Consider the following 27,432-nt stretch of genomic DNA (forward strand, 5'->3'; position numbering starts at 1 on the left):
CGCATTCCCAGCACTGGGCCACTGTTTGATGGACCGGGTGGCCACTGCCAGCGTTCTCTCTCCGGGTCTCCCGGGGACCCCGTCACCCACCTGACCTTTGGACAAGGCCCATTTCTCCCCAAGTCTGAGGCTCTTGACCGCCAGGACTGACAGGTGCAGCGGCCCAGTGCCCTGGTGGGGAAGGTCTCGTGGCCCCGGGGAAAGCCACTCCGGGGTGCGGGCCTCAGTGTGACAGGGCTGAAGGCTGGTCCCACCCCACCTGTCCTGTGGGCTGGTGGTCAGATGCCTCGGGTGCGTTGCTCGAGCCCGGCTCCCTGGCTCCCGGCCACCACCTGGCAGCACGGTCCTGCCAGGGCCGCAGATGGTCTGGGCTCCCACCCAAGGCGTCTGCAGGCAACAGGTCAGGACTTCATTCACTCTGCATGTCTGAGAGCAGCTGCCCTATTTCCGCACTCAGAGTGCTGGGCAGAAGGTCCGCAGGGCCTCACAAACATCTCAGGTACCAGGACGGCCCGGGACCCTCAGCTCACACACACCACCCTCATCAGGCCGAGGGGCTTCATCTTGATGGCACACAGGAAGTGCTCAGCTCATAGAGGGGCCCGTGGTCCCTGCTGCTTCTGGGACCCAGCCTGGGCTGGAAGTGAACCTGACCGGGCCCAGGAAGTCCCCTAGTGAGGTGGGGGAACCGAGATTTGGTCAAAAGCCTCTGAGAGGAGCTGGCTGGCCTCCGATGGTTGCCTCCCTGACGGGGTTCTGAAGTGAAGCCACTGAAGCCACGGAACTCTGGAGAAGTCTGGTTCCTTTAAGAAAGGTGCTAGACACATGAAAAGATGCTCAATGTCATGAGGCATCAGGCAAATGCAAATCAAAGCCACAGCGGGACGCCACTTCACGTCCACCACGGGGGCCAGCATCAAAGAACAAATAAGGAGAGTTGCCGAGGACAAGGACGCAGAGAGATCATTGGGGCTCTCGCGCATCGCGGGGTGGGGATGCGAGATCGCGAGTCACTGGGAAAAACAGCCCGGTGGTTCCTCGAAAAGCTAAACAAAAAAATCACCAGCAGTTCCGGCCCTAGATTCACACACCACGGAACTGAAAACCTGCACACGCATGCATGTTCACAGCCCCCCGAAGGCGGAAACCATCAACGACGCACCCACCCCTGGCCCACGGAGAAGCAAAACGCGGTGGAAGAGGGCTCAGCCGTTTGTGGAAAGGGGTGAGAGCGGACACCTGCCGCGACACGGATGGACCTCCGAGCCATAAGCCACAAGCACGCCACGGGATTCCAGGGATAGGAGGTGTCCAGGACAGGCAAACACAGACGCAGGTGCCGGACGCTGGCCAGAGGAGCAGGGACGGAGCGCGGGTGGGGATGGGGCTCCCATTGGGCTGACGAGATGCTCGGAACTGGATCGAGGTGGTGGTTTGCACAGCACTGTGAATGCCCTACGTGCCTCTAACGTGGACTGCGAATTTATTTTGTCATGTGACTTCTACCTCAATCTTGAAACGAGATGTCACAGGGCTCTTGGACAGCACAGGTTACAGCGAGCAATTTTCGTGGCACAGCCTAACTTGCCAGGGGAGACCGCACCACCCGCCACGCGTCCCCTCCGCAGGCTCCAGGCAGCGTCTGCGCCACACTGAGCGGCCTCTCTCAAACGCGTGACCTCTCCTTCCTCGCTGGGCCACGGGGCGGGGGGCTCTCCAGGGAGGTCTGTGGCTTGGCCGGGCCTCAGACCGGAGCCCTGCGGCCACCGCCTGAGCCTGCGGCGACCGCCCCGTCCCTGACCCCATCCTGTCCACGCCCTGCAGCCGGTACCCGCCCCCCGCCCCGGCTGTCCTCGAGGACCCTCTGCACGGTCTGGCCCCGCCCCGCCCGGCCGCGCCCCACCCACCCGGCCGCGCCCCACCCACACGACCCCGCCCCACCCGGCCCCGCCCCATCCACTCGGCCCCGCCCCACCCGGCCCCGCCCCGCACGGTCCTACCCGGCCCCGCCCGCCCCACCCACCCGGCCACACCCTGCCGGGCCCGGCCCAGCGTCAGCATCACTTTCTGGACTGACCACCAGGTGGCAGCGAAGGCTCCTCGATGTGGAGTCCCGGCCCCGACGCCCCGCCGGCAGCCCAGGGGCCCAGCTCCCGCGGCCAGAGCTCAACACAGGCTGCCCCGCGCCTGCACCCTCAGCCCTCTGCGCCTACCTCAGCCGACACGCGGGTGCCTGTCCAGAGAACACCGCGGGGCCGCCCTGAGGCTGACGCTCCCGTCCGGGCCGCCTGCACGCTACCAGCTCCGCGTCCCAGCGACGTGCCTCTGATGGAGCCTGTGTCCCGTCTGCAAGTCTCGGCCCTCACTCTCCTCATGCAGAACCGAACCATGAAGGAAAATTGCAGCTAAATGCACCACCGCCAGCCCCAGGGGCTCGGAGAACCGGGGCCCGAGGCTGCGCAAAGGGCTGCTGGATCCCGGGGTGCAGAGAAAACCCCCAAACCCGGCTGTGAACTGACAGTGACACCCGGCAACAGTCGCAAGGCTGGACCGGGGGTTAAATGTCACGCGGAGCCAAGTTTTCCAGGACCCTCTGTAGAGATAATATGTTTCTTCCAACTTGGGAGAGAAAAACAGAAAAAAGCCTGATGGGATAGATAATATTCTCCAGCTTGACACTAAAATAATTTTTCTCAAAATCACATTACTTTCTGGCCAGACCTGCCAGGGAAGCAATTCTGAAACCCTCCACACTTCCTTGGGATATGAAAGCTGGCGGCGGTTTTCAGCTGTTCCCACAAGTGCCCAACTCTGGCTGCAAGAGGAGCCCCTCGGGGGCCCCGGCTGCCCCCGCACCAACTCCAGCCTGTGTCCTGGCCGGGCTGCTGAAGGGACCGGCCCAGCGTCCCCAGCCCGCTGCCCACCGAGCCCCGGCCAGGGGCCAGGTGCTTCTGTGGCTTCCGAACACCATGTCCCACACAGGCGTCCACCCGCACACCCCTCGGCCAGCTCTACCTTCTGCCTGTCCGGTTCTATCACACTTCTTCTAGCACATTCTAGGGCAAGCTACAGGAAGAGGTGACGGTTCTTATGTGCTACCCAGGAGGACAGGGTTTCACGTCTCTTGCGTGCCCGTCACCCCCCTCCGGCTGGGCCTGTGGGTCACCCTGCCGGTGCAACAAAGCCGTCCCGCTGTCCAGCACATGCACACGGCCCAGCAGTGTGGGGACACAGCGGGTTCGCCCCCTGGACGTCCTGGGTTCCCAACCACGTGAGAAGGGGGCTGGCCTGACCGCCAGGAAGAGCAGCGTCGAAGCCACCCACCTGGTCCCTGTGCCACCTCCAGGGGGACACGCCTGGCCCAGGGGAGGAGCCACCCCAGGCAGGGAGTCGACAGGGCGGCTGGAGTCGGGCATCAGGGACTCGACGCCGGGCAGCTCTTACGGGACGACCCCGGCCAGTGCAGCAGACGTCTGTGCACAGGACCTGCCGGCCCAGCCCGAGTGGGCTTTAACGCACCCCCCGCCCCCGGTGGGTTCAGGATCTGCAGTGAGAAGAAAAAGTCAGATTTCAGGGCTGAAGGCAACATTTTGAAACCCGGCTTTAAATAAACACGGAATAAAAAAAGAGTGCTCGGAGCCTCCGGCAGCCGAAATTAGAAGCAGAGGCCCTGGGCGGGGGGCCATCTGTGCACCAGGCAGCGCCGTCTGCAGTCTCCTGGCGGCGCCGGGGGGCTGGGGACAGGCAAGGCCCCGCTTTCCAGGCCGTCCTCCAAGTCCAGACTCCAGAGAACACGTCCCCTCCTCTCTGCTCCAAAACACCTTCCAGATCACTGTCCGGCCAGCGTAAGTCCGTTGAGAAGCAGAGAGAGGAACACCAAGATTGTGTCTCCGGACAGAGAGGCAGCAAGTGCGTGTGACGCCGGCGTCTTCCCTGTGCCCCCCCGGGGCAGCGGAGTGACCAGCCGTGGCCGTGTGTGCCCGGGGCCTCCTCACCGCTAATCTTCTGACGGAGGCGCGGGAACCTCAGGGTCCCGCTCACTGGCTGGAGGGCCGCACCAAAGCTGGGTGTGCCCGATGGGGCGTGGGTCTCCCTGCCCCTGTCCCTTCGTCGGCTCAGGCGACCCCCCCCACCAGCCCTCCCGCCTCACCTGGCCTGGGGAGGCCCAGGTATGGGGGTGCCCGCATCACCTGCCTGGGCTATTTAAATCTGCATTGTCAGTTAACGTATTCTAATCAGCAGGTGGGTGACCGAGCTGGCAGACGCGAAATGACGCTAAGCTGCAGGGGGGAGGAGCCCCCAGAGAAACTCTGAGCCTCTTCGCGCCCCGCCACTCACCCCCGCGCTGCCTCCCACGGCCCCTGGAGTCACGCCGAGGCGCAGTGATTATGTAAAGGGGCCGCCGGTTGCTGGGGAACCTCTCCCACCCAGCCCTGCCTCAGGGCCGGCACCTCCTGGCTCCCCCACACCCCCCTCCAGCCCCTCCAGGTCTGGCCAGGAGGGAAGCTGGGGGAAGCGGAGAACGGAGAACATTCTAGGCTGCCTTTCTAGGGGGCCAGGAGGGGCCCGAAGCCACACCTGAGCCTGTCCTGCCCTCCTCCGTCTCCGTCTGTGCTCCGTCTGTGCAGGGCAGCCTGGAGAGAGCCCAGCTCACTCACACCCCCCTCAAGGGCACGTACCCCGTGCTCCCTCCCGGGACAGACAAGGTAACGGCACAGATCCCTGCAGGCCCACGAGGAATCTGTCCTGTCCAGGGGCAATATTTTAGTTACAGAGAAGAAAGCCTTTAAACTGTGTGCAGGTCAAGGATGAGCAGGTTTGGGGGAAAGAGCAAATCTAGGTAACCAACTAGGGGGGAGGAGGGGACAGCCCTCACGTGGAGTGGCAGGTCAGCCCGGGCTCACCCCTTCCTGGCCTTGGCCCTGGCCTGTCCCGGCCATGTAGGGCCACACACTGGGGCCCTGCGCCGGCCTCCTGCACGAGCTGCTGTCCACAGACCAGGCTCCAGGGAGGGGAGGGGAGGGGAGGGGAGGGGAGGGGAGGGGAGGGGAGGGGAGGGGAGGGGAGGGACGACGGCTCCACCTGCTGTTCCCACAGAGGCCGGGGTCTCAGGTGAGATACAGGCCAGGTAGGGGCTGGTGCACCCCCCCTTTTAATAAACTTTTAATTTCCGGACGGTTTTCAATTTATATAATTACTGCAAAGATCCCGTCCCCCTCCCCCCTCCCTTCGCCTGTTTCCCGCCAACACCTCCCGTCGGCACACGGAGTGTGTCAATAATCACAAACTCCTATGGGTTCGCTGCTGTCAACCAAAGTCCATACTCGGCTCAGGTGTCCTTGGTTTTCCTGTTGCCCCATCGTCACGTCTCCCCTGGGGCCTCTGGGCTGAGCCGTGTCTCACGTCCCTGGTTTCCCGTGGCCGGGCAGTTCTGGGGCTGCTGGGGCCGTCCCTCCATTGGGATGTGTCTGGAGGTTACACGGGGGTGACAGGGTTCCGGGAAGTAGACCACAGAGCTGAAGGGCCACGCGTGATCACCGCGATGCCCAACTGCAGCTGCGACCTGGCCCGCCTGTCTGTCTCCCGGTAAAGCTCCTTCTCCCTCCTCCTGTGCTCTCGAGAGGGAGGTGGCCCTGCATGGCACACACTTAAGGGCCGGGGAGACTTCTTGAGACGGCTTCTCATGTGCCTTTCTACATGGCAGCTGGTGCTTTCTAGAAATGTCCGTCTAAGGGCTAACAACGATAATCTCTAGAACATTTCAGGGCTTGCCACATGCCAGACACAGTTCTCAGTGCTTTCCTTCTTCCTCTTCCTCTTTTTTTTTTTTTAATGTTTTTATTTAGTTTTGAGACAGACAGAGACAGAACATGAGCAGGGGAGGGGCAGATCAAGAAGGACACACAGAGTCCGAAGCAGGTTCCAGACTCTGAGCTGTCAGCACAGAGCCCACTCGGGGGCTCGAACTCATGAGCCATGAGATCACGACCTGAGCCGAAGTCGGACGCTTAACCGACTGAGCCACCCAGGCGCCCCTTGGTGCTTTCCTGCTGTCTGCACCCTGAATCATCCCCATGTTCTGCGGCAGCTGCCACGGCCCACCTCCACCCAGGTGGGGCTGGAAGAGGCTATGGCAGTGCCCAAGCCCCGCCGGGCCGTCTCAGTGACTGGCTCCCGGTACCGACTCTTCCTGTCCTCTGCGTCCACTCCCTCAACAGCACACCCAGCTGGGAGAGGTCAGGCCTCACCCAGTGGCAGGAAACACGGCTCTCCTTTTGTGCCGGACAAAGCCACGGTGTGCCGGAGGCCGCTGAGGTGACCTTCCTGCTGGCGGCAGGCAGGACTCCCCCGAGCCCGTGAGCTTCCCGCTCCGGGCAGCTCCAGCTTTCTTGCTGATACTGCTGACAGTCACAAAGCGTGTGGGCCTGGCCAGGAACCAGAAAACAGTCCTCTGGACACGATTCGGACAGTTGTGCTGGTGACATGGCCCAGGCCAATCACCAGGGGCACTTGGCACGGACGGGAGGCTGGAGGGGTGTGGGGGGGATGTCAGTGGTGTAGGCCAGGGCAGACAGGAAAGATGAGGTCCTGCTAGGGATGCCCGTCCTTCCTGCTCTGGAACTTTCTGGTTACTGATTACAAGTGCTTGAATCCAGGAAGGAAAAAAAGGAAGAGAAGTCTGGATTGGGTGGCTCCTTCTCCGAGAGCGGGGAGGAAGGGGGAGGCGGAGGGAGAGAGAAACAGCCCCCTTGCCAAGCGCAGATGTCCCTGTGATCCGAGACAAATGGCCACCCCGTAGGCCAAGCCCAGCCAAAACCAGGTTAGGCTGGACAGAGAGATGGTGGCGAAAACCCTTCAAAGTTTTGCTGGGCGGCCACCTCAGAAAGGGCTCCTTCTGTTTAGCAAAAATTCACAAATCCTTGTGCCTGCCTGCCAGGAGAACAGCTTGCTTGAAAAGCAAAGGCTGTCATCCTGTAATTAAATCTGAGACCCCCCTCCCTACGTGACGCTGAGATGGAACCACTTATATAACACGCCTAAAAATAAGCTGATGAAGAGACGCACTTTTATTCTCCCTGCCTGCAGCCTTGTCTCCTGGGCCGCCCAGGCTGGGGTCTGCTGAGCCGGAGTCGGCATCCACAGCACCACACGGTCAGGTTCTCGCCTCTGACTGCAGCCCGGCACCCGGCATGCACGAGGGCCCAGTGCCGGTGTGCGGGGCTGGGGCGGGGGGAGGGCCCTCTGGTTCAGAGCTACGTGCTGAAGATCCCCATGGCTACACGCCTCCCTGGTGGCGCAGACCGCAGAGGTGAGGACCAACGATCAGAAGTGACAGGGAAACAGAGTGCCAGTGCACCTGCTTCCTCGGGGACACCAGCTGCCCCTCAGCCCTGCCCCAAGTGCAGGAAGACCACCACCCTGTTCCGGGGGTGCTGGGACCGCCCATCTTGGCTGGCGCTGGTCCTCTCGGACTTCTCCATCGTGACAATGCCTTGCTCTGGCCGGTGTTGGAGGGGGTGGGCCAGACCCCAAGTCGGGGTGATGATTTCCCAGCTGCCCCGAGTGCCAACCCCCGGGCCAGGGGCTGGATCCCACAGCCCCCAACACACTCTGAGTTAAGGAGAAGGAACAAGGTGGGGTTTATAAAGGGCCCTGAACACTTCCAAAAGAAAGAGGTGCCAAGACAAGGGTGGCCCCCTAAGTCCTGGGAGCTGGTGCTGCTGCTGACCTGTCAGTACCCCGCCCACCATCTCGTCTCGTCCACCACTCAGGCCCTAGGACCTTACCCTTGGTCCTCAGCCCCGGCCCCAGACACCATCACCACGTGAAAGAGCTTCCACACAAGTAAGAAAACCCCCAGAGAACACTGGTGGTCTCCTGGCGGGGTGGGGGTGGGGGGCTAAGACCCCTCCTCACAGCTGAAGGACTGAGCACGCCTATGCTGGAGACCTTTCTGGAGTCTGGTGGCTCGGAGAGGCCGCCAGGCCGGGTCCAGGTCTCCAGGTCTTGATAGGACAGCCTCGCCCGCGTCTCACTCTGTGCCTGCCATCAGCCCCGCTCGCTTTCTGGGTGACACTCCACGAGAGGCTCGCTCAGTTCCACTTGTGGCAGGGTGCTGACAGCGCCCCTCCCCCACCGCTCACCTCCTGCCCAGCTGCCAGGGAGAGGGAGAGGCCCAGGATGGCTGCTGGAAGGCAGGCCAGGCTCGGAGTGGCTCCCCTACCTCAGCTGCTACCAAAGGGGAGCATGCCCTTGGGCAGGAGAACGATAGTCAAGGGCAGAACCTTCCAGAGAGTGGAGCGGTGATTAGGACTACAGATGCTTCTCAGGAGAGGACTCTCTCCTCCCTCCACTGTCTTGAGACCGAGGGGAGCGGCCAGCCCAGGACTCTCCAGACTATACCCCTCCCCACCCCCTCCCCGGTTTTCCTGCCGGCTTCCACCTGTCATTCTTCTGACCCCAACCACGTCACTTCCCTTTGGGCAAGCAGCAGCCAGCTCTACCCCGCCCCCACCCAGCTCCACCTCAGCCCCTGACCCTGGTCAGTTCAACAGATGCTGGTCCTAGGGCCAGCGGGATGCAAGCGTGCACCACACCATGGTGGCCGGGAAGGAAAGAGAAAGAAGGGGAAGGAGACAACCCTAACTTCACAGCCGCACAAGCAGATAAATGTCCCAGTCGTCAGAGCCAGTTGGAATTGCTTTCTGTCACTTACAACCAAAAGAATCCCAAAACCTATAAACGCAGGAATCTACTTTAAAACTCTGCAAACAACAAATAAAGAAGAGGAAGCCACAGCTGGTTTCAGGAAGGAAATTCAACCAAAAAGGATCTGCCTGTGACGGAAGGCTTGCAGACAGGAGGGCAGGCAACCTCGTCCTGCACGTTGCTGTCTTTTCTTCGGGATGATCCTACGAAGCAGAATGCGGTCCACCTGGGTCCTGGTAGAGGCTGTGACTTCAGGACTTGTCTTAGTCCTGGTCTGTCGGACTGATGTCTTGTGGGGCTATGTCTCCCTGGGCACCTGGGCTTGAAGGGAAAGTATGAGTGACCATCCTGGATGGGATGCTGGCACAATGTCAGGGCTTTGTTATAGGAAACACTCAGATCTGGTGTTTCACAACGTAAAGCAAATAATTCCTCCAAATGTAACTCTAATTTATATAAATATTTTTTCAAAGGAATTGTACTGGGATCCCTGTGTGCCAGCTTGGTCAGCTTCCCCCGTGGAACCTCCCTGGAAAACCAGGCAGCTCTGGCCCCTTGATCCTTCAAGGAAGGCTCTCCTCCACCCACAGGGTCCTCCCTCCCCAAAGAAACTGCCCCCAGCAAGGGTCGTCTGCCATCACAGGGTCCTCTCCCCACCCCCCATCCGCCCCCTCTACCATCTTCCTGGCAAGTTCTCCTCCCCGAGCCCCAGGGTGCCCCTCCCCAGGGTTTTCCTCAGGGCCCACCCCACCCCCATGCTCACCCCTTCCAGGGTCCTCCCCTCCCAGGGTCTTCCCGCAGAGCACCACCCCCTCCCAAGGTCCAGCCTTCCCAGCGCCCTCCCCAGAGTCCACCCCCCCCCCCGTTAGGTACCACCCCCCCAGTATCCTTCCGTCTCAGGATCCTCCCCAGGGCCCATCCTCCCCGTGGCCCGAGTCTCCGCCGTCTCGCAGACTTACCTCCCAAAACTCCGGGTCCGGGCCGGACCGTGCGGCTGCGTGCCGGCCTCTCCCCATCATTCACTCCGCCCGCGCGGCCGGCTGCCCAGGGACTCTCCCCCGCCCTGCGCGAGCCCGCGCCCCCCGCCACTAGCAAGGAGCGGCGCCCAGGGGCCGCCCCGACTCGCGACTCAGCGAGGAGCCGCCCCCACGCGCTCTCGCCCACCTTCCGCTCTCCGCCTCCAGCGCCACCGGCCCACGCCGCCCCGCCCCCAGCCCGGCTGTCGCCCGGCCCCCAGGCTGTTCCCAGGGCCGAGGCCCGCGCCGCGCCTCCGCCTCCTCCCCCGCGATCGACAGCGCTACCGGCCAATTGCTGCCCTCAGCCGGCCCGCGGGCCCCGCCTCCTCCTCCATCTCCGGAACCTACCAATGGGAAGGGCGGTGCGGGGGCGGGGCCTGCCGGTTGCCTGGCAGCGGCGCGGCAGGGCGGGGGCGGGCGGCCGGGGGCGGTGATCCGGGTGCGGGGGGCGGAGCCTGCGGGGGGCGGGGCCTGGGTGGTTATAAAGGCGGCCGCCGGCGGGGTGCCGCGTTTCTGGTCCGGCTTCGCGCGCTGCCCGCCCGTTCCTGCCGCGCCCGCCTCCGTCGCCGCCGTCGCCCGTGCCCCCGCTCCGCTCCGCGGTGCCGCCGGACCAGCACCATGTCGCTGTCGCGCACGGAGGAGATGCACCGGCTCACGGAAAATGTCTACAAGGTGAGCCCCGCGCCGTCCGCGCGCCCGGGCCCGACCGGGCGGCCCCTGGGCCCTTGAGGGGTCTTCTCGGAGCGGCAGCGGGGACCCGGCGCCAGCCGCTCGTTCGCAGGTGGGCTCAGGAGCCCCCCGCCCCGGCAGCCCTGCGTCGCCCCCGCGCGCCCCTTCCGCGCGCGTCCGCGCCGGCGCCCGGGGGACGGGGCCCCTCGGACCGGAGTGGAGCGGGGCGGGGGCCGCCGGGGGTCCAGGGGCCGCGCCGCGCGTCGCCCTGCACCCCGGACGGCGTGATGGCCCCGTGGTGGCCCCTCCAGCCAGGTTACGCAAGCCTTTGGGCACTTTCTCCTCAACAGGCTTTCCCCTTCCGCAACTCCTTCTCGGGCAGTGATGGACGGGGCCCCAGGTGGGAGGTCGCGCGCGGGCAGGTTGGAGGGGTGGACAGATAATCCATCATCTTATGTAACCGCGGAGGAGAAGACTAATTGTGTAGGAGGCTGGCGCGCCTGCCTCTGATGTGTGTGGAGAGTGGGGTTCGCGTCCTCCTCTGCACACTGTCGCTGTCACGTCTGAGCCCGCGGAGCCCCGCGGGAAGACCCCTCGGAGGCCCCCTCCCTGGTCATTTTGTGCCTTGTCGAGGTTAACAGGCCCTTGGGTTTCTGTTTCTCCAGCGTCTGTTTTCTCGGTTTAGACCCTCACCCCCAGTAAAACAGAGCCAGGCTCCCAGGGGCTCAGGGCCCAGTGCAGTCCCAGGCGGGCATTTTCTCCAGAGGGAGAATCGGCCCCGGGCGTCCACAGCAATCCTCTTACAGAGACTGCTTATTTCAGAACCGTATCTGAAGGTTAAGTGGTAGGCTGGGAGATTCAGGTGTTTACGCCGTGGCTGCTGGTTCACGGCCACTAAATGGGATTGCAGGGCCCCCAATTGTGTTAACAATTGTGGCTGTGCCTCCTTAGCCAGTGGCCTGTGAGGCCCTCCCCCTTAGGCTGGCTCAGGCTCTGGACGGCCAAAGGGAGACCTCCCAGGTGGCCCCCTTTTCTTTCAGCTGGGTTTAGGGTGGCAGACTGTCCGGTAACGCGGCTTCTCACGGAGGGTTTCAAGTTAGAGCTGGGTCATGGCAGGAATGCTGAAGCCGGGTCGGGATTGAGTAAGTCGGCTCTGGAGCCATGTTGGAGCTGCTGGTGAACATGAGTCGAAGAGGGCTGAGGACTCGGCACGGAAAAGGAACAGCCTCTGGGGTTTTGTGTTTGGTGTCACGGAGTGTGTGGCATACGTTTCTGGTCGTGTTGCTCTGCAAACGCTGTCGGGGAAGGGAGCTTCATTAAGTCATTAGTCATTAGTTCCGTAACCATGTGCTCGTTCTTGAAGGGGGGGGGGGGAGGGAAGTGCCGGGCAGAGGGTCTCTTTCCTATTTTCCTTGCTTCTGCAACGAAACCATTAAACAGGAACTTCCATGGCAAGGCTCGGGAGGGGTGCACGGCCTGGCTTCGCTCTGGGGAACCCACGATCATCCGCACTAAAACTCTCACAGCCTGGGCGGTGAGGCGTGCAGTCACCGCCGAGCGGCTTCCAGGCGGAGCTGTGATTTACCTGGAGCTCTGCAGGCAGCATGACGGCAAGGGCTGTGAACCCCCGGGAGCAGCCTGGAGGGTTGGGGTGCACATTCAACAGGCAAGTCTGTGGCGTGTGCTGTCGCTCAGTTCACTAATGAGCTCCCGTGGGCAAGCGCGGCAGAGAGAGACCCAGGATCTGCAGGGCTGGACGCAGCCGGCTTTGGTGAGAGCAGGGCTGTGCCCCCCGCGACCGCTCCGGGCCTCACAGCAGGCCCGCGCTGCAACGCAGGCCAGGCGGGTTGGGTTGTAGGCGGTGCTCTTCCCGAGGCTCTGTGGCCCGACTGCCAAGTCTCGAGTGCCGGTGCTGTGTTACCCTTTTGTGTTCTGTCGCTGGGGAGCTCGGGGCTCCGCAGCAGAGCCGGTACAGGTGGGGCGGCGGGGGCACGCCGGCCAGGCAGACAGCAGCCCACACGGAGACACGGCTGGAGCCACCCGTGTGGACCCGGCTGGCCCTCTGTTTCTGCTGGGGGCCGCGCTGCCCCCGTTCCCGGGTCGGTGGCTTGCGGAAGGGTGGCCGGGATGTGGCCCCTCTCTGTGTCCCCTGCGCTGCAGCGCGGCTGTTTGCTTTGGCCCTGCATCCTTTCAGCTCCAGCTCTGAGTGCTGTTTGCCTTGGCAGAGGCGGGAGCGGCGGGGACACTCGTCCTTGGCCTTGCTGATTAAAAATGTGAGAATAGACCGCACTCCTCCCTGGAAGAACCAGCAACACAGACTTTCACCTTTTTCTCTGTGGCCCAGCTTCTGCCGGAGCCGCGTCCTCGGGGAATTTCACGGAAGCTGAAGGGGAGAGCAGCAGAATGCCTTCCTGATGTCCCCTGAGAACTCACCCTCGGGGCTGGGCAGGGCGACAGGCACTGGGCCGGGTCCTTCAGGGGATGGGGGTGCAGGCAGCAGACCCCAGAGTCCAAGACCTGGCCAAGGGGGCAGCCCTGGGGGGTTGCCTGGAGTGAGGGACAGAGTGGGGCGGGGGCCAGCACGAAGTGCTCAGAATGAAGCCCCAACTACAGCCCTCTCGGGAGAGACCTCTGATGACCCGATGTAGGGAAAGGGGCTTCTGTAGCAGCTGGCCTCTGTTCCTGGGGATTCTGGGGAGCGACTGTCAGGTTGGTGTTCTCGTGGTCCGGTAGGCCAGGAGCAGCCGTGGCTCTCAGGTGACCTTGTGACCCTGGAGGGGAGCGGCTGTGCAGCGTCTCCAGGAATAGGGGCATCCGTGGCTTGTCCTGAGGACGTGGGAAGGTGGGAGACAGCCTGAGAAGGACGAGTTCCCAGGAAAGCCGTGGATGTGATTGTTTATGGTGTTGAGGCTTCTGGGCCTTGGTCCACACGACCCGGCCGGTCACTAGAGGCTGTCTGGTCGTCCCCACCCTGTAGCTGTTGTGGGGAAGCCGGCCCGGCCGCAGCTGCCTCGTGAAGGTGGTGGGTGAGCCCGGGGCTCCCGGAGCTGGAGTCAGGCAGGTTGGCTGCCGCTGGTGCCGTTGGTAAGGCTGGTGCAAGGTGGTGGGTGTTGGGTGCTCGTGGGAGGGAGCTGACCTGGGCAGGTGAGAGCCCGCGGCTGGCTTTTCCCATTGAGGCCCGGCTGCCCGGGCCCTGCCCACTACCCTCTGCTGTGTCCCACATTCTCCTCCAGGTGGGTGCCTGGGGGAGCCCCGGGAAGCCTTGTGCCGCTGACCCCGGGCCCGCTTTCCCTCACACACAGCTGGACAATCACGCTGGAGTGATTGCTGCCATCGGAAGCCTGGGGTCTGGCGTGGACGGAGCTCAGTGGACCCTCGGCCGGAGAAGGCCCGCTGGGCTGTGATAGGCAGCTTCCCTGGCAATGGAAGTGCCTGCTGTGTGTGCTTGCGTGTGCTTGCGTGTGCTTGCCTGCGCGCGTGTGTGAACGTGAGGACGCGTGTGTATGCGTGTGGCGTGTTTGCTTAAGAGGCACTCCCGGGGGTGCCCCGTCGGGGGGTGTCTTCTGGGGGGTGGCAGCGCCTGCCATCACTGCTCTCCGGTGTGCTGCGGGGTGCACGTCCCGGCCTGCCACCGTCCCGCGCCCTGTCTGGAGTAGCCGGCTGGTGAGGGGCAGTTTCTCTGTTGTGCCGACCTCGGAGCTGCCTGGCTGTGGCAGCTTCTTGTGCCTAAGTCACGTCCCAGAGACTGTCGGCTCTGCACAGGCTCCTCGTTGGCTGGATGCCTGGGGCACGGACGCTGAACACAATGGGGTGGCCTCGAGGCACTGGGGCCCAGCCCTGGGGTTCTGTGGAGTCCCGAGCTGGCTCGGGAGGGTCTTGCCTGGGCTGTCCCTGTGGGTCTGGCGTCCAGCACACGTCCTGTGTCCGGGAGGTTGGCTTGGCTCACGGGACTGACCGCTGTGCGCCGGGGGCTTCAGGTCGGAATGGTGGCTGGCGCTGGCCCCGGGCTTTCGGGTGCCATCAGCAGGGAGAGGCGCTCGCAGGTGCCGTGCGGTTCTGGATGCCGCTCCCTCGGGGCCATCCCCCCTGGCATGGATGTGCTGGCTGGGCTGCCTGGGACAGGCTGCCTTTCGTGGGAGGGTTGGGTGCTGAGAGAGAGGGCCTTGTCCCCTCCTCCCGGGCTCGGGGAGGAGGGCCACACTCCTCCTGAGTTTGCAGGTCTCAGTCCTGCTCAGGAGATCCCCGCGATGTTACCGTGGGATGTGGGGGCACTGGGGGGCCACGGACCCGGCTGGCTTCGCTGCCCACTCGTCCCCGTTCAGCTTGGCATGGCACCCTGGACATGGGCTGTGTGCTGTCACCCTCCAGTCAGGACACCTGAGCCGTCGGTCCAGCACGGGGCGCCCTGGGCCGCTGGCCTGGCTGGCTCCTGGCCTCTTTCCTCCCTCCTGCGTGTACTGAGCCAGGGCCTGCCCCGCGTTGCCTTCTTGGCCCCTCTACTTGGGCCTCAGGGTGGGACAGGTGTCCCCATTATAGCCCAGACCGTGTCCCCCGGACACACAACACTGGGGCGCCTTTGGTGGGGCGGTCGGTGCCAGGCTGCCGTCCGATGGCAGCCGTAGTGGCGACGGACGGCATGGACTGAGCCAGCACCCGCCTCCCCGGCTCTGATCCGCTCCTGGCCCTGACTGGGCTGCGTTGCCGGGATGGGGGTGGGGGGCTCGAGGGGCCCCGCCCCAGTGGGCACAGGTGGCTCCGGACAGTGGCCTGAGGGGAGGTGGGTGCCTAGGCTTCTCCTAAAGAGAGAACCTTTTGTCTCCAAGTGACATGCTCCCCAGTAAGGCCAGCCTTCCCCTGAGACCCAGGTGTGCTGACTCAGGACCAGCGTGGAGCCCTGACTGGGGCCTGCACGTGAGCACAGCGCTTGGAGGAACAGGCCGGGTTCTGGGGCGCCCCTCCCGGTCTGCCCTTCCGGCTGCTCCCGGAGCAGCAGCTCGGTGTCTCGTGGGTCCTAGAAGCTGTGGCAGGTCTGTGGCCCCAAGCACAACGTGTCCGTCTCTCTCAGGGCCCGAGGCATGCCGGGTGCCGCCTGGGAAGCGGTCGGTCCTGCGGCATCCTGGGCCTTGGCATTGGTCCCCACAGCAGGGGGCCACGGGCCTGTGAAGAGAGGGGCTGGGTGGGGAGGGGGGGGGCCCGGAACCACACCGGGCCCGTCTCTAAGAGGTGACCTTGGGGACGGGCCAGGGGGTCCGTGCCCACACTGTCCACAGGAGCCTTCTCCTGTCTCCAGCTCCTCCTGCCGACGTGCACCGCAGGAGCCCCCGTCTGGCCCCTGGGCCCCTGCAGGCCAGCAGGGTGGAGGCTCACCTGGCCTGTCCCTGCCCTGGCTCTGTGACCCAGCGGGATCAGTCCTTCTGCAGGCACCCGGTGTCCAGGGTGGTCCCAGGTCCCTGCAGGCACCCCTTCCCACTTCGGGGCCCGTCTGGGGTCTGTGGAGCCTGTCTTGAGGTCTTCGGCTACGAGATGAGCGTCTGAGGGCACTGCCGTGGGGGGCGGAGCGCAGGAGGTGTCTGGACGCGCGTCCCCGGACTCACACCCCGAACTGAGATGCCGGGGGCCGGTGAGGGCCACCAGGAGGAAACAAGGCCGCCGATCAGAATGCAGTGCTTTCTTTGTGGTTGGGATTTTAACGATTTACTTACGGAGGTAGTTTTTTAGAACCATTGGACGATTTTTAGAAAGTCCTGCGTTAAACACGCGTGAAATAAATCGGTAGGGTTTGCGTGAAACTGCTTCATGTTCAGAGTCGGGCTCTCCCGAGTTTTGTTCTGGCTCACAGCCCAGTGTCACGGTGTCCCCCTCCGCCTCCCCCTCCCCCGGGGCCATCGGGTGTCGGTGTTTCCCGAGCGAGGCTTTGGTGTTTCGTTCCAAGCCTTGAGACCCATCCCGCCTTCTTTGTTGCCTTCTTGTTTCTCTGATTGAAGGTTTCCAGACAACAGCCAGGACCCCTGTTCCTTCTGAGTTGGTAATGGTTTGTGGATGTGACGTCCACGTTTGCCTGTGGCCAGCCATACCAGGGACAGTCATGGGTCGGCGTGTGGCAGGTGACGACGCGTGTAACAGATCACCAAACCAGGGCACCTGTAACCAAGATGTCATAGGTGTTTGTGCTGGGAAACAAATCGATGTTTTGATGTTGGAGTTGGCGGTGAGAACGGGGTGGGGGCCCCCCATCCTGGAGCCAGAATACTGTCCAGCAGGGCACAGCCATCACCCGGGGCCACACACGGAGGCAGAGTGGACTTGCCGTTTCTGGTGGGACTTTTAAAAGAAGAGGTTGGGGCAGAAGGGCCGCTGCCCAAGGTGAAGTACACCCAGGGCCTCTCTGCACCCGCGTGAGCCTCCCATGGGGCTGGTCAAGCCCTCTCTGCCCTGGGAGACTCTCTGGTGAAAGAGGCCTGTTGTCTGTCCCTCCTTCCATTCTCTCTGCTACTCCTATGGAAGCCTCGTCTTTTGCAGTCCAGAGCGGAGCTCAGGCCATGGCCTGTCTTGCCCTTGGGAATCCGGGGCCTTGCTGGCCCCAGGCTGGAGTGGCTTGGATGCACCCGTCTGCTGGGGGCTGGGGTCAACCCAGCAGCCGGAGTCATGATTTCAGGCCCCACCTGGGGAGGGGGCTGTGAAGTCAGAGTGTCTCACACTCTGTCTCTGGCTCTGCCTCGGCAGCGGGGGGCAGGCCGTGGGCCACCTGGGCTTTCCAGCCTGCTGGTAGTCGTGAGTAACTCTGACAGCCATGGGCCAGGCACTGTGTGCTGAGAGCCGTGCACCTGACCTTGCTTATCCCTCAGCCCGCTGCTCGAGGGGACCCTGGCTGGCCCCGGCGGGCAGGGCAGCCTCTGTGAGGTGAAGCAGTGTGGTCTAGCCGTCAGCTGGTCAGGGGCTGAGCCGGGGCTGGACCCGGGCCTGTTGAGGCCTAGAGCCGGCTGTTTTTCCATTCGAGGGTCCCGCAGATTTCAGGCAAGTTTTTTCTCCTTAACGAGTAAACGGGCCCGTAGAGTGCTTCCTAGCGTATGGAAGGTGCTGGGCGGGTGGTGGCTGTGGGAGTTCTTGAGGTAGCAGGAGGTCAGCGCCAGAGTGGGCAGGCCCAGGCGGAGGCTGACTTCCTGAGTGCTGCGTGGCCTGTGTTCCCATCAGCGTGACCGCCTCCTGGCAGGGACATCCTACCTTATGTGAGGGCAGCGGGAGGGGGCGGTTCCAGAACATTCCAAGGCTGCATCCCTGCTTGCTCATAGGTAGTTTCTCACTGGAGCCCAGCCCTGTGAAACTCCGGTCAGAGTCTTCCCGGGGACAAGGACGGGTCAGTGGCCTTGGAATGTTCTAACTGGGCAAGCAGGAACCAGACTTAGTTTTGCTGTCAGTGTTGGGCCTTCTCGCTGCGAGTGGGGGTTGTCCCAGTGTCTCCGAGGGCTCCGGCCCTGCCAACACAGGGCAGCCTCAATGGGACGCTTACTCCTGACTGCTCAGGGGCTGGGAGCCCGAGATCTGGCACGGGCAGGGCTGGGTTCTCCTGAGGCCTCTCCCCTGGGCTCCCAGACAGCCACGTTCTGCCTGTGTCGTCACATAGTTGTCCCCTGTGTGTGTCTGTGTCCGATCTCTTCTGAGAAGGACACTGGTGCCATCGGGTTAGGGCCCACCCCGATGACCTCGTGCAACCTGATGTCTTCTGTCAGGACTGTCTCCAAGGACAGCCACGTTCTGAGGGGCTGGGGGCTGGAATTTCAATGTATGGACTTAGGGGACACCAACGTGCCATTGGGCCCCCACCCCAGGGTGCAGTGGGCTCATACAGGTGGCAGGGGTCCTGCGTGCCGTCTCTCTGAATCGGGGTGACGGGTTTCCAGGCGGGTCGTATTGTGGGCTCGCGATGGTTTTCTGTCCACCCTCAATCAAACGGCAGTCGTGATTACGACACTAAGATTTCCACGGGAGCACGCTGTGATTTCGTCACGGAAGTGGTCGGCGGGAGCGTGGGTTGCAGCTTAGTGCTAAGCGCAGACAGAAAGCAGTGTGGGTGCGGGGTCCCGTTGGCACAGGGCCGAGCGGGGCGGGGGGGCAGGGGCGTGGGCACTGGAAGGTGTGTGTGGCGGGGGCCCGCTGAAGTCGAGATGGGTAGAGAGTGTGTCTCAGACAGGGGAGGAGAAGGCGGGCTGTGGGGCCCGTGTTTGGACCCTGCTGCAGGGATTGCCTGGTTCCTGGGGTCGGGGAGGGGTGTCAAGGCGTAGGGAAATTGTGGTGCCCCCCCAAGGGGGGAGCGGGGGGCCTGCGGCTCCTCGTTCTCGTGTGGGCTCGAGCCAGGGCCACCAAGTGGGCCAGAACGTTGTCTTCCGTCCCTGCGTTGCTGTGCCAGTGGCTCCTGGGGCCTCGGGGCCCCTCACCCCTCTGGGGGCTGTGGCAGAGACCGAGTTGTTACTTTATTGTAAGTTGGCGGCTGTCCCGAGAGCTGCCGGAGGCAGGAACGACTGCCTCACCACGGAGCTGCTTCTCAGCCTCTCTGACCCCTGGGCAAGGCCCACTGTGGCCGCCCTCCCTTGGGGGTCAGGAGCTCCGGCTCCGTCTATTCTAGAACAGTCTGGTACCTTGTTTGCTGCTGCCAGGTCACGTTGCTTTTTGGCGCTCTATCCTCGGGGGGCTGTGGCCAGCTCGGCCTCTCCGTGGCCCCGTGTGGCCCTCGTTTCTGCTGGCAGCTGTGGGGCAGAGGCCATGAGTGCCGTGGTGGCGGGGTGTGGCCTGAGGGGAGCTGGTGGGCTGTCGGCGGGGGGAGGGGGGGGGTCGTGGCCCATGGGGGTGTGGGAAGGGGAGCCCGGTGCTGTTAAAGTGTAATTGGTCTGTGTGGAGTGCTGTGTGGCTTGTCCCTGTTCCCAAGGGGGCTTTTTCTGCTTCCCCTGCTGGCCTTCACTCTCCCACCATCCCCCCATGAGCTGTTTTGTTCTGGAAGCTTCCTTGTATGCAGTCATTTTCTGAACAAGCATGAACACGTTCTTATTTTCTCTCTGGTTGTAACCTAGTGAGATCCAGCTCAAGATTTGCCTCCTCCAGGAAGCCCCCCAGTACTCACTAACTCCCCAAGTTGGTTTATTCCTTCAAAAAGGGTCCCCAGGATAGATGTCCCCATCTTTAGAGGGGAAACCTTCCACCTGCCCCCACCCCCAGGCGGGAGTCAAGCAGAGCTGCCCTGAGAAGCCAAGCTTCCTGGCTTGGCCTGATGGTCCTTCCCACCCCCCATCCCCTGCCCCTCGCGCATGAGCCGGGCCCTCTGTCCAGGGCGCCAGTGTATCAGTGCTCTCTGTGGGGGCTGCAGCGGGTAGGCCTTGCCCCCGCCTCCCCCCAAGGGGGAGGGCAGTGCAAGTGGCAGGGCAGCAGGCACCGGGCCCCTCGGTGGCTGGACGTCGTGTATCCCGGGTTGGCAGGGGGGGCAGGCCCCCTGGCATCAGCCCTCCCGCAGGTGTGTGTCGCCTCAGCACCCCCCTAGTTCTGGTGTTGCTGGACGGGCTCGAGGGAGCAGCTGGTCCAGCTTGACGGGCATCGGGACAGCACCGAGGCCCGTGTGCAGCGAAGGGTGAGCTCGGCTGTGTGGCCGGAGCTGGTGGGCAGGCGCTTAACTCCCTCAGCCTCTCCCCGTGCGTCTGCAAAACGGGCACTGGCACTCACGGGTCAGTCAGCTGAGGGCGCAGGATGCGGGGGTGGAAGGCCAGGGGGGGTCCCTGTGCCGTCTCGTCCTCGCAGGTGTCAACTGTGTAGAGGGAAAGGTGGCCTGGCTTGGCCACTCAGCACGTGCCTGTGTGCCCGCCTGTCCTTCCTTTACCGCACACGAGGGGCTGGAGGGGAAGCAGAGGCTTGTCACTTCCCTCTGTCAGCAGAGGGACTTTGCTCTCTGTGACGGCCCTGCCAGGAAGGTGCTGGAGGGGGGCCATCACTGGAGCCAGAACTAGGGAGTAATCAGGATTCCTGAGCCGCTGAGCAGCAGACCCGGGCACGGGCACGGGAGCAGGCTGGGGCAAAGTCCTTGGGCAGAACTCCCTTCTAGAAATGTGTTGACTCCTCTCCTCGTTACCCCGCCTCGTTCCCAAGGGTGTCCCACTGCCCATTCTCCTCACTGGCCAGGCAGACTGTGACCGCAGAGTAAATCTAAGTGCCCACCAGTGTGCCGGAGGCTGGGAGTGTCCCGGGGCATCCGGGCAGGAAGGCTCCCAGCGCGCTCGGCTTGGTGGGGTCCTGTGACAGCCGCCTGTGCACCGCGGCTCCCCTCCTGACTGCTCTTGTGGAAATGCGTGGCCGTGTCCCCGGGGTCAGGGTAGGGCGGCCCTGAGCTGGGGGTTCGGTTAGGCCCGGATGGCTGCGACCCCAGGGCCGGCAGGAGCGGCCAGCTTTGGGCTGTCCTGGCAAGGGGGTGACTTCCCATCATGCCCTGGGTTCACCCCTCACTTGTGAGTGTGTCTGGCAGAGACCCCTCCTCTCTCTCACCCTTTCACCGTGTGTATCTTGTGGGGTGTCCAGGACCCCCTTGCAGAGACCCTGGCAGGCCACCTGGTAACTGGAGGCTGTTTGGAGATAAATAATTGGCTGAACTGGCAGATAAGCGGAAGAATACTGATGCTAACTACAGTCGATGCTTGAATGTCGGGGAGCTTAGGGGCGCCGACCTCCCATCCAGGTGAAAATCTGTGTGTGACTTTTGACACCCCCCCCCCCCCAATAGACTACTGTTGGCTGGAAGCCTTCCCGGTCACGTGAGCGGTCGGTTACGCTTTGTATGGGACGTGTGTCACGTGCTGTGTCATCAGGACAAAGTAAGGCAGAGGAGGGGAATTGCCATCAAGGAGACCATTGGAAAGTACGTTTACGGTGCTGCACGAGTCTGCTGAAAAAACCCCCACAGACGTGGGCCCGCAGAGTTCTGTGTTGTTTAAGGGTCAGGGGAGTGGTTCTTGGCCCCCAAATCTGCCCGAGGAGTAAACGCACAGCCTCCACATACGACATCGAGTCTGAGCCCATTTGGGATTCATTTGCATAGTGCACGTGTCAGAGCTGGAAGAAAACACTGGATGTTGCTCACGTTGTGGCATGGTGTCCTGGCCGGGGTGGGGGTGGGGGGGCGGTCCTGGAGTGTAGGGTCGTGGGGCCAATGTGAGGCCGGCAGCGCGTGGCCCTGGCTGCCCGCGGCCCAAAGACGGTGGGCAGGGTAGGGTGTCCCCGGCCTCGCTCCTGTTTTCAGCGCCCCAGGTGGGTTAATTCCCTCTCCTGGCAAAGGAGGCGGGCGGGCCCCTGCGGGAGGGGTTGGGTGCCGGGATCTGCGCTCCCTGCAGAAGAGCCGTGAAGACAGTTACTCCGTCACTTCTGAGAAAAGGTGTCCAGCGTCAGTCCCGAGTCGCCCCCTTGTGATAACCGATAGAAGGCCCTGCTGCCCCCGCCTCCATCGGCTCTGCCCCGCCCCCACCCCCACCCAGGGCCTGGTTAGGGAGCCGGTGGTGGGGCCGGTGTAGAGGGTGCCGAGGGGGGCGGTGGAGGAACCCCATGCCAGGCCTGCAAGGTGGTCCTGGCTGGTCTACGGCTGCCAGGCTTTGCGGAGATCCAGTGACGTGAAGGCAGGTGGGTGACTGTTGGCCGAGAGGCCCGCCTTCAGGCCGGGGAGCGGGCATCTGTGTGGGGCCGCAAGGACACTTCTGCCTTTGCCATCGCCTCCGGTTGAGACCGCGGCACCTGTGTGACCAGGCCCGGTGTCCTGGCCACCCGCCCCTTCGCGGCAGAGTGGAGCAGAGGCCGTGCCCTGCCCCCTCACTCTTGCATTCCTCGTGCGTGAGCTCAGCCGCGGTGCCGAGGAAGTGAAACCTGGCGGCCGTCCCCGTGTGTCATTGGGAGAGTGTGGGCAGGCTGCCACGGTGATCCCCTCGCTTGGCCTGGGCGGCTCCTGGCCTGTTTTCTGCTGTCACTCGGAATGTTAATGGGGATCAAACGATGAGCTTGGACGGAGTGTCCTCTTATGACCAGGAGCCTGGGGGTGTCACCCAGGAGCCAGGTGGCAGTGGTCCTGGGGATGTGAGTTGTGTTTTACCATCACGTTCACGCGCACACGTGGGAGCACACGCACGAGCACACGCTCTCACACGATCTGCGGGCACCCTGGGACCCCGGGACACCAGGCTCAGGGACCCAAGCCGCCCTGAGTGGCTTAACACCCTCTGTCCTTCGCAGAACAGACGCACAGGGACCATGTGGCGCTCTTCTGCCCTGAGGCCCAGGCAGTGGGAGCCTCAGAGCTCCCACGGGCCCTGCAGTCACCCCTCGCTGGTGAACCCCAGACCCGGCTTCCCGCTCAGAACCCTCCCCGGTGCCCACCCGTCTCCTCTGGCATCACTCTTCCGACTCCCAGGCGCTCCCTGGATTCGAGGCGTCCAGATTCCTGGGTCCCCAGACCAGGCTGCATGCCACCTGCTGTCCCCACGTCGCAGTGTCGTGTGTATGGACGGGTGGGGCCGGCCCCCTCTCCTCCTGAGGGCCTCCCCTTCTTGGATCCCAGAGCAGCTCCAACAGGGTCCCCGCATGGGCTGGCGCCCTTGGCTGCCTCCTGGTCTCCCCTGAGCAGCGAGGGGTCCCTTTGGAATGTAGTCGGATTGCATGGCTCTGCTCAGAACGCCCTGGGCTTCCTCTCCGGCCAGGCAGAGCAGGGCCTTCCCACGCGGGCTGTGAGGCGGCGGGCTGGCTACTTCTTACCTCCCCGCCGACGTTTCGGCCTGGGTGCCGCCCTGCCGTCCCCGAGCATGCCGTGGCTGGTCCCGGGGCCGCCTCCCTGTCGACCCCACTGCCCGGCTCTCCTGCCTGTGCGAGCTGGGTCCCGCTGTCGCGTTCTCGGCCCGCACAGGGTCCTCACGGTCCGGCGTGGTGTGGGCGTGCCTTCCCTCGTGGGGTGCCGGCCCCGTGGGGGTGGGAGTTGGGCAGGGTCCCTGCGGCGTCCCCTGCACACCTTAGCTCTAGTGCAGCTGTAGCAGGTCCCCTGCCTGCCTGCGGATCAGGCTGCCTGCCGGGCTCTCCCTCGTCGCACCTCGGGCCCGGCCCCGTGTGTGCCTAGGCAGTAGCCTGGATGCAGGGCCTTGTCCCGTGGACACGGGTCTCTGTTCCTGTGCACCGCGCCCCAGGGCGGGCGGATGGCGGCACGGGACCGGTACCCACTTTTCCGGCACCAGACCCCACGGCCCTCGACGCCGGCCGAGGAGGGCTGTCACCTGGGGCTGGGGCTGCAGCACAGATGTCGGGGGAGGGCGGGGGCGCCCGGCCTCTGCTCACACAGAAGCCTCTGGGGCCTGCGTGCTCTGTGGTAGGATCAGGCGGTTTCTCCCCCCCCCCCCCCCAGGGCGTCCGTTCTCTCATCCTCGTCAGACTGTCCTCAGACAGACGCCCATTGTGATAACGGATCTGAAGACATCGGATGTGGCCGCGACGGGTTTTCTTTGGAAGTCCTGTGCTGCGTGCTCGCTGGCTGGGCCGGCTCCCAGTGCCTGTTACCCCGTGGAGCTCACATTTGGCCGTGGTTCGCGTGTGCCTGTTTTTACGCCTCGTAATTAAAACATTTATTTGGCCTTCACAGTGAAAATCTAATTTCTTCCGTCTAAGAACGGCGGTCCGTTGGGCAAACGGAGCCAGAGTCTGTTGGATTATTCATAGCGTGGTATTTGCAGATCAGGCTGTGGGTCCCTCTAATCAGAGCTGATGTTTGGTAATTGATGTGTCGAGTGAAGACTTTAGTGGGAGGGGGCGCTGGGCGGCGCTGAGCCGTTTGTGCGTGGCCGGCGGGAGGGCTTTCCTCGGCTGACTCAGCCCCGCCAGACGGGGTAATGGCACCTCGGCTGCAACACTTCTGAGCGCCGGTTGTCTGCCAGGCACCGCCACGCACGCTCTGTGTTTACTTGTCCGTTTGATCCGCAGAGCCTCGATGCAGCAAGGTCTGTCCTCACCCCCATCGTACAGATGTGAAAACTGAGGCTCAGAGGGTCCGCTCAAGGGCAGGGCTGGGGTTTTGACTCCAGAAGCCTGAATGTGGCTTCATGGTCTCGACCCTCTGGGTTTTCTCCTCCCGTTGGGACCCTCCTAGAGCCACCACGTCACCTGGGCCACTCATGCCTTTTTTCTCGTTGCTTTCCTCAGACCATCATGGAGCAGTTCAACCCCAGCCTTCGGAACTTCATCGCCATGGGGAAGAACTACGAGAAAGCCCTGGCAGGTGAGGCCGCGGGGTGGGGGCCACGGCCTCCCAGCAGGTGGACAGCTCGTGGAGCCAGATGAGAGGCGGAAGGACGTGCTTTGTTCCGGAAACAAACTCGCCAGAGGGAGGGTGTGGGGCCGCACCCTGGAGGCCTGTGAGCCCTGGAATCTACGCCCACTGTTGTAGGGACAGCCATGTCCTCAGCCCTGTCCCAGGCTGTGGCGAAGGCACGGGGTCTGGCTTCTGTTTTAGTCCACAGCACGTAAAGACGCAGGTGCGGGTGTCTGTCCTGCACAGTCGTCTCGAAGCTGTAGGACTGGGGTCTGGGCTTGGGGCCACACCGTCTCCCTGGCTGGTGAGCACCCTGTACCTCTAGAGACCTGGGGCGGGGGCGCTGGGGGCAGGGCACTCAGTCTCCACCAGGGAGGGGACGTTGGTGCCAGGGCCTGGGCCCTTCAGTCCCAGTGGGGGCCGGCTGACTCACGCCGTGGTCCGGGACGCCTGGGGGGACCGACTGCCCGTCTCCCGACCCTCGACTGTGTCTCTCTGGGCTCGGTGTCAGTGTCGCTCTAACTGTGGCGTCCTTGTGAGCAGAGCCCCCACCCCTAACAGGGACGTTGTGTCTGCAGAGCGTGCACTAGCCCCAGCCAGCTGCCCTGGGGTGTCCGCGGCCCCATGGGGGCCTTGTGGGGGGACCTCTGGTGGCGACAGCTCCTGTTTCTTTCTGTTCCTGTGGTCACCTGGGAGCAGAGCACCCAGCAGAGCTGGCTTGCTCCCGGACAGTGGCCTGGGTGGTCTCCAGGGGAAGGTGTCTGGCCACGGTCCTGCCCTCGCTGTGTCCAGGGGGCAGAGGACCTCTCGTCATGCAGCAGCCCGGCAGGTGGCCTGCACCCTGGCCCTCCACCTCGGCCCTGGTCCTTCCCTCTAGGGGACGCTGCTGCAGACATTTTTGGGGGACCGGGGCCTTGACGTCACACACCAACGGAGCCAAGAACGCGGGTTCTCGCGTGGCTGCTGTGCGTGGACTGGTGGCGTTGACCGGCAGCCGCTGGCCATCTCCCTGTTTCCGTGTGGGTCTTGCACTGCCCTCTGTTCGGGGGGCACGCTAGTGTTCTGCACCCTGCCAGGCTCTCCTGAGCTGCCCGGCCCTGAGCCCAGGGCCACTGCCGCAGCAAGAAAGGAGGTGCACCTGCTCATTGAACACAGGTTCCGTCCCTTCCTTGAGCTGGAACCCAGGCTGTAGGAGCTCCGTGACGATGGCAGGTCCCGGGCTGTAGCGGGTACCTCTGTGCCTGCCAGGGGTTAGGGGCTGGCTTGGCCTCTGTGCAGACATCCCACATCGGGTCTGCTGCCCCCCCGGGGCTCTGCACGCAAGACAGGCTGTGGCGGGTCGTGTGGGAGCGGAGTCTGTGTCCTGTCTGCAAAGCGGGGGGACAGAGGAGGCAGGAGGGCAGGGCACAGGTGAGCTTACAGGGCACAGGCCTGGCGTGTTCCGTTACCGCAGGGGCTCCGAGCAGGGGCCCTGCCGTGCCCGTGGGAGAGGCCCAGACTTTCATCTCTTCCTGGCTGTGGACCATCTTCCCTGTGCTCTGTGGATGCGGCTGACGGTTCCCTTCAGTGGAGCCACCGTCTGTAGGACATTTGTCACCCTCACCCAGCCTCCTCGTGGGGCGACACCATTCCACTCCAGTCCCGATCAAAGCCATGCCGCGGTCTCCTCTGTGATGAGGCCGGGTGCCCTCCTGGGTCTTTCCGCCCCCACTGGGGTTCCCCATGAGGCTCTCCAGGGGACCGCGTGTGGAGCCTCTGAGGGCTGCTTCCTGGACTGTCCCATAGGACAGAGCCCCGCGGGCACGTCACCTCCGTCTCCTCCGTGCTCTCAGCCTCCCCTGCCCCAGGCTTGTGGCACCTTTGGCTTTTCTGTCATCAGTACGGAGCTGCCCACCTCTCCTGGAAGCAGGCACGTGTCAGCCGGCGGGGCCGCGGGACAAACGGCCCTTCATTGAAGGCCACCTAAATGGAAGGTGACCAGGTGCCCGTTCGGCGCCCCTAAGCGGGTCCCGTAGAGAACGGAGGAGTAGATGTCCTCACGCTGCTGGCGCTGCCCCCGGCGCCCTGTCCGCCCTCCGGCTGGCAGGGCCCCTTCTCAGACGAGGGGTTTGCGGGCCCACCTGTGGGCGGGGGGCCCTGAGCCCTTCCCTGGGGCGCCGGGTCCGCTTCCGACGGTGGCCGGAGCCGCAGGGAGCAGCGTGAGCCCCGCGGTGTGGCTTCGGCCTGCCGGGAGAGCTGAGGGGCGCCGTCTGCACACCTCGCTGGGGACCTCTGAGCACGTGGCCTCCTGCCTGGCGGGGTCTGCGCTCGGCACCCCCTGCCGCCCCTTGCCAGATATGGGGTGGTGGGGACGGCACCCAGCAGAGTGACTGGGGTAGCTCTGGGCCTGACTGGTGCGCCGTGTTCTCGCAAACAAGAGGAGCCCTAACGGTCGCAACGAGAGAATTTCAGCCAGAAATGGGGTGAGATCAGCGCGGGAGGAGCGCCTTGGAGCGCGGGAGGCTGGCGTGCACCGCGGTCACCGCGTTGGTGCTGAGGGTCCGGTCCGTCCCCCGCGAGGGCAGTAACCACGCCCTTCTCTCCTCTCTCAGGTGTGACCTACGCTGCTAAGGGCTATTTTGATGCCCTCGTGAAGATGGGCGAGCTGGCCAGCGAGAGCCAGGGCTCCAAAGAACTCGGTAAGACCCCCGGCGCAGTGGAGACCCCCAGATCCCTCGCATGTGCCCCGGTGGGTCC

General features: G+C 63.8%; 1 protein-coding gene and 1 long non-coding RNA gene across 7 annotated transcripts in view; one reads left to right on the top strand and one right to left on the bottom strand.

Moving 5' to 3' along the window:
• Positions 1-8,687: 8,687 nt before the first annotated feature.
• Positions 8,688-10,156, bottom strand: LOC132687221 (uncharacterized). The gene is made up of 2 exons (XR_009613992.3): positions 9,669-10,156; positions 8,688-9,030 (listed from the first exon to the last, which is right to left on the bottom strand). It is a non-coding gene; the product is annotated as an uncharacterized LOC132687221 (long non-coding RNA).
• A 60-nt stretch (positions 10,157-10,216) lies between these two features.
• Positions 10,217-27,432, top strand: part of BAIAP2 (BAR/IMD domain containing adaptor protein 2) — a 62,922-nt gene continuing 45,706 nt past the window's right edge. For 5 of the 6 annotated variants that reach the window (XR_009613991.3, XM_060645180.3, XM_060645181.3 and 2 more), the window contains exons 1-3: positions 10,217-10,397; positions 24,588-24,663; positions 27,288-27,374. Coding sequence is in view for 5 of the 6 variants with exons in the window: in XM_060645180.3 (XP_060501163.2) it covers positions 10,344-10,397; positions 24,588-24,663; positions 27,288-27,374 (217 nt within the window). In the remaining variant the exon portion in view is untranslated. The remainder of the gene's footprint in view (positions 10,398-24,587; positions 24,664-27,287; positions 27,375-27,432) is intronic. The other variant, XM_060645179.3, reaches the window with a different exon arrangement.

The sequence above is a fragment of the Panthera onca genome, chromosome E1 (genome assembly GCF_046562875.1).
Source record: "Panthera onca isolate mPanOnc1 chromosome E1, mPanOnc1 haplotype 2, whole genome shotgun sequence".
Taxonomy (NCBI): Eukaryota; Metazoa; Chordata; class Mammalia; order Carnivora; family Felidae; genus Panthera; species Panthera onca.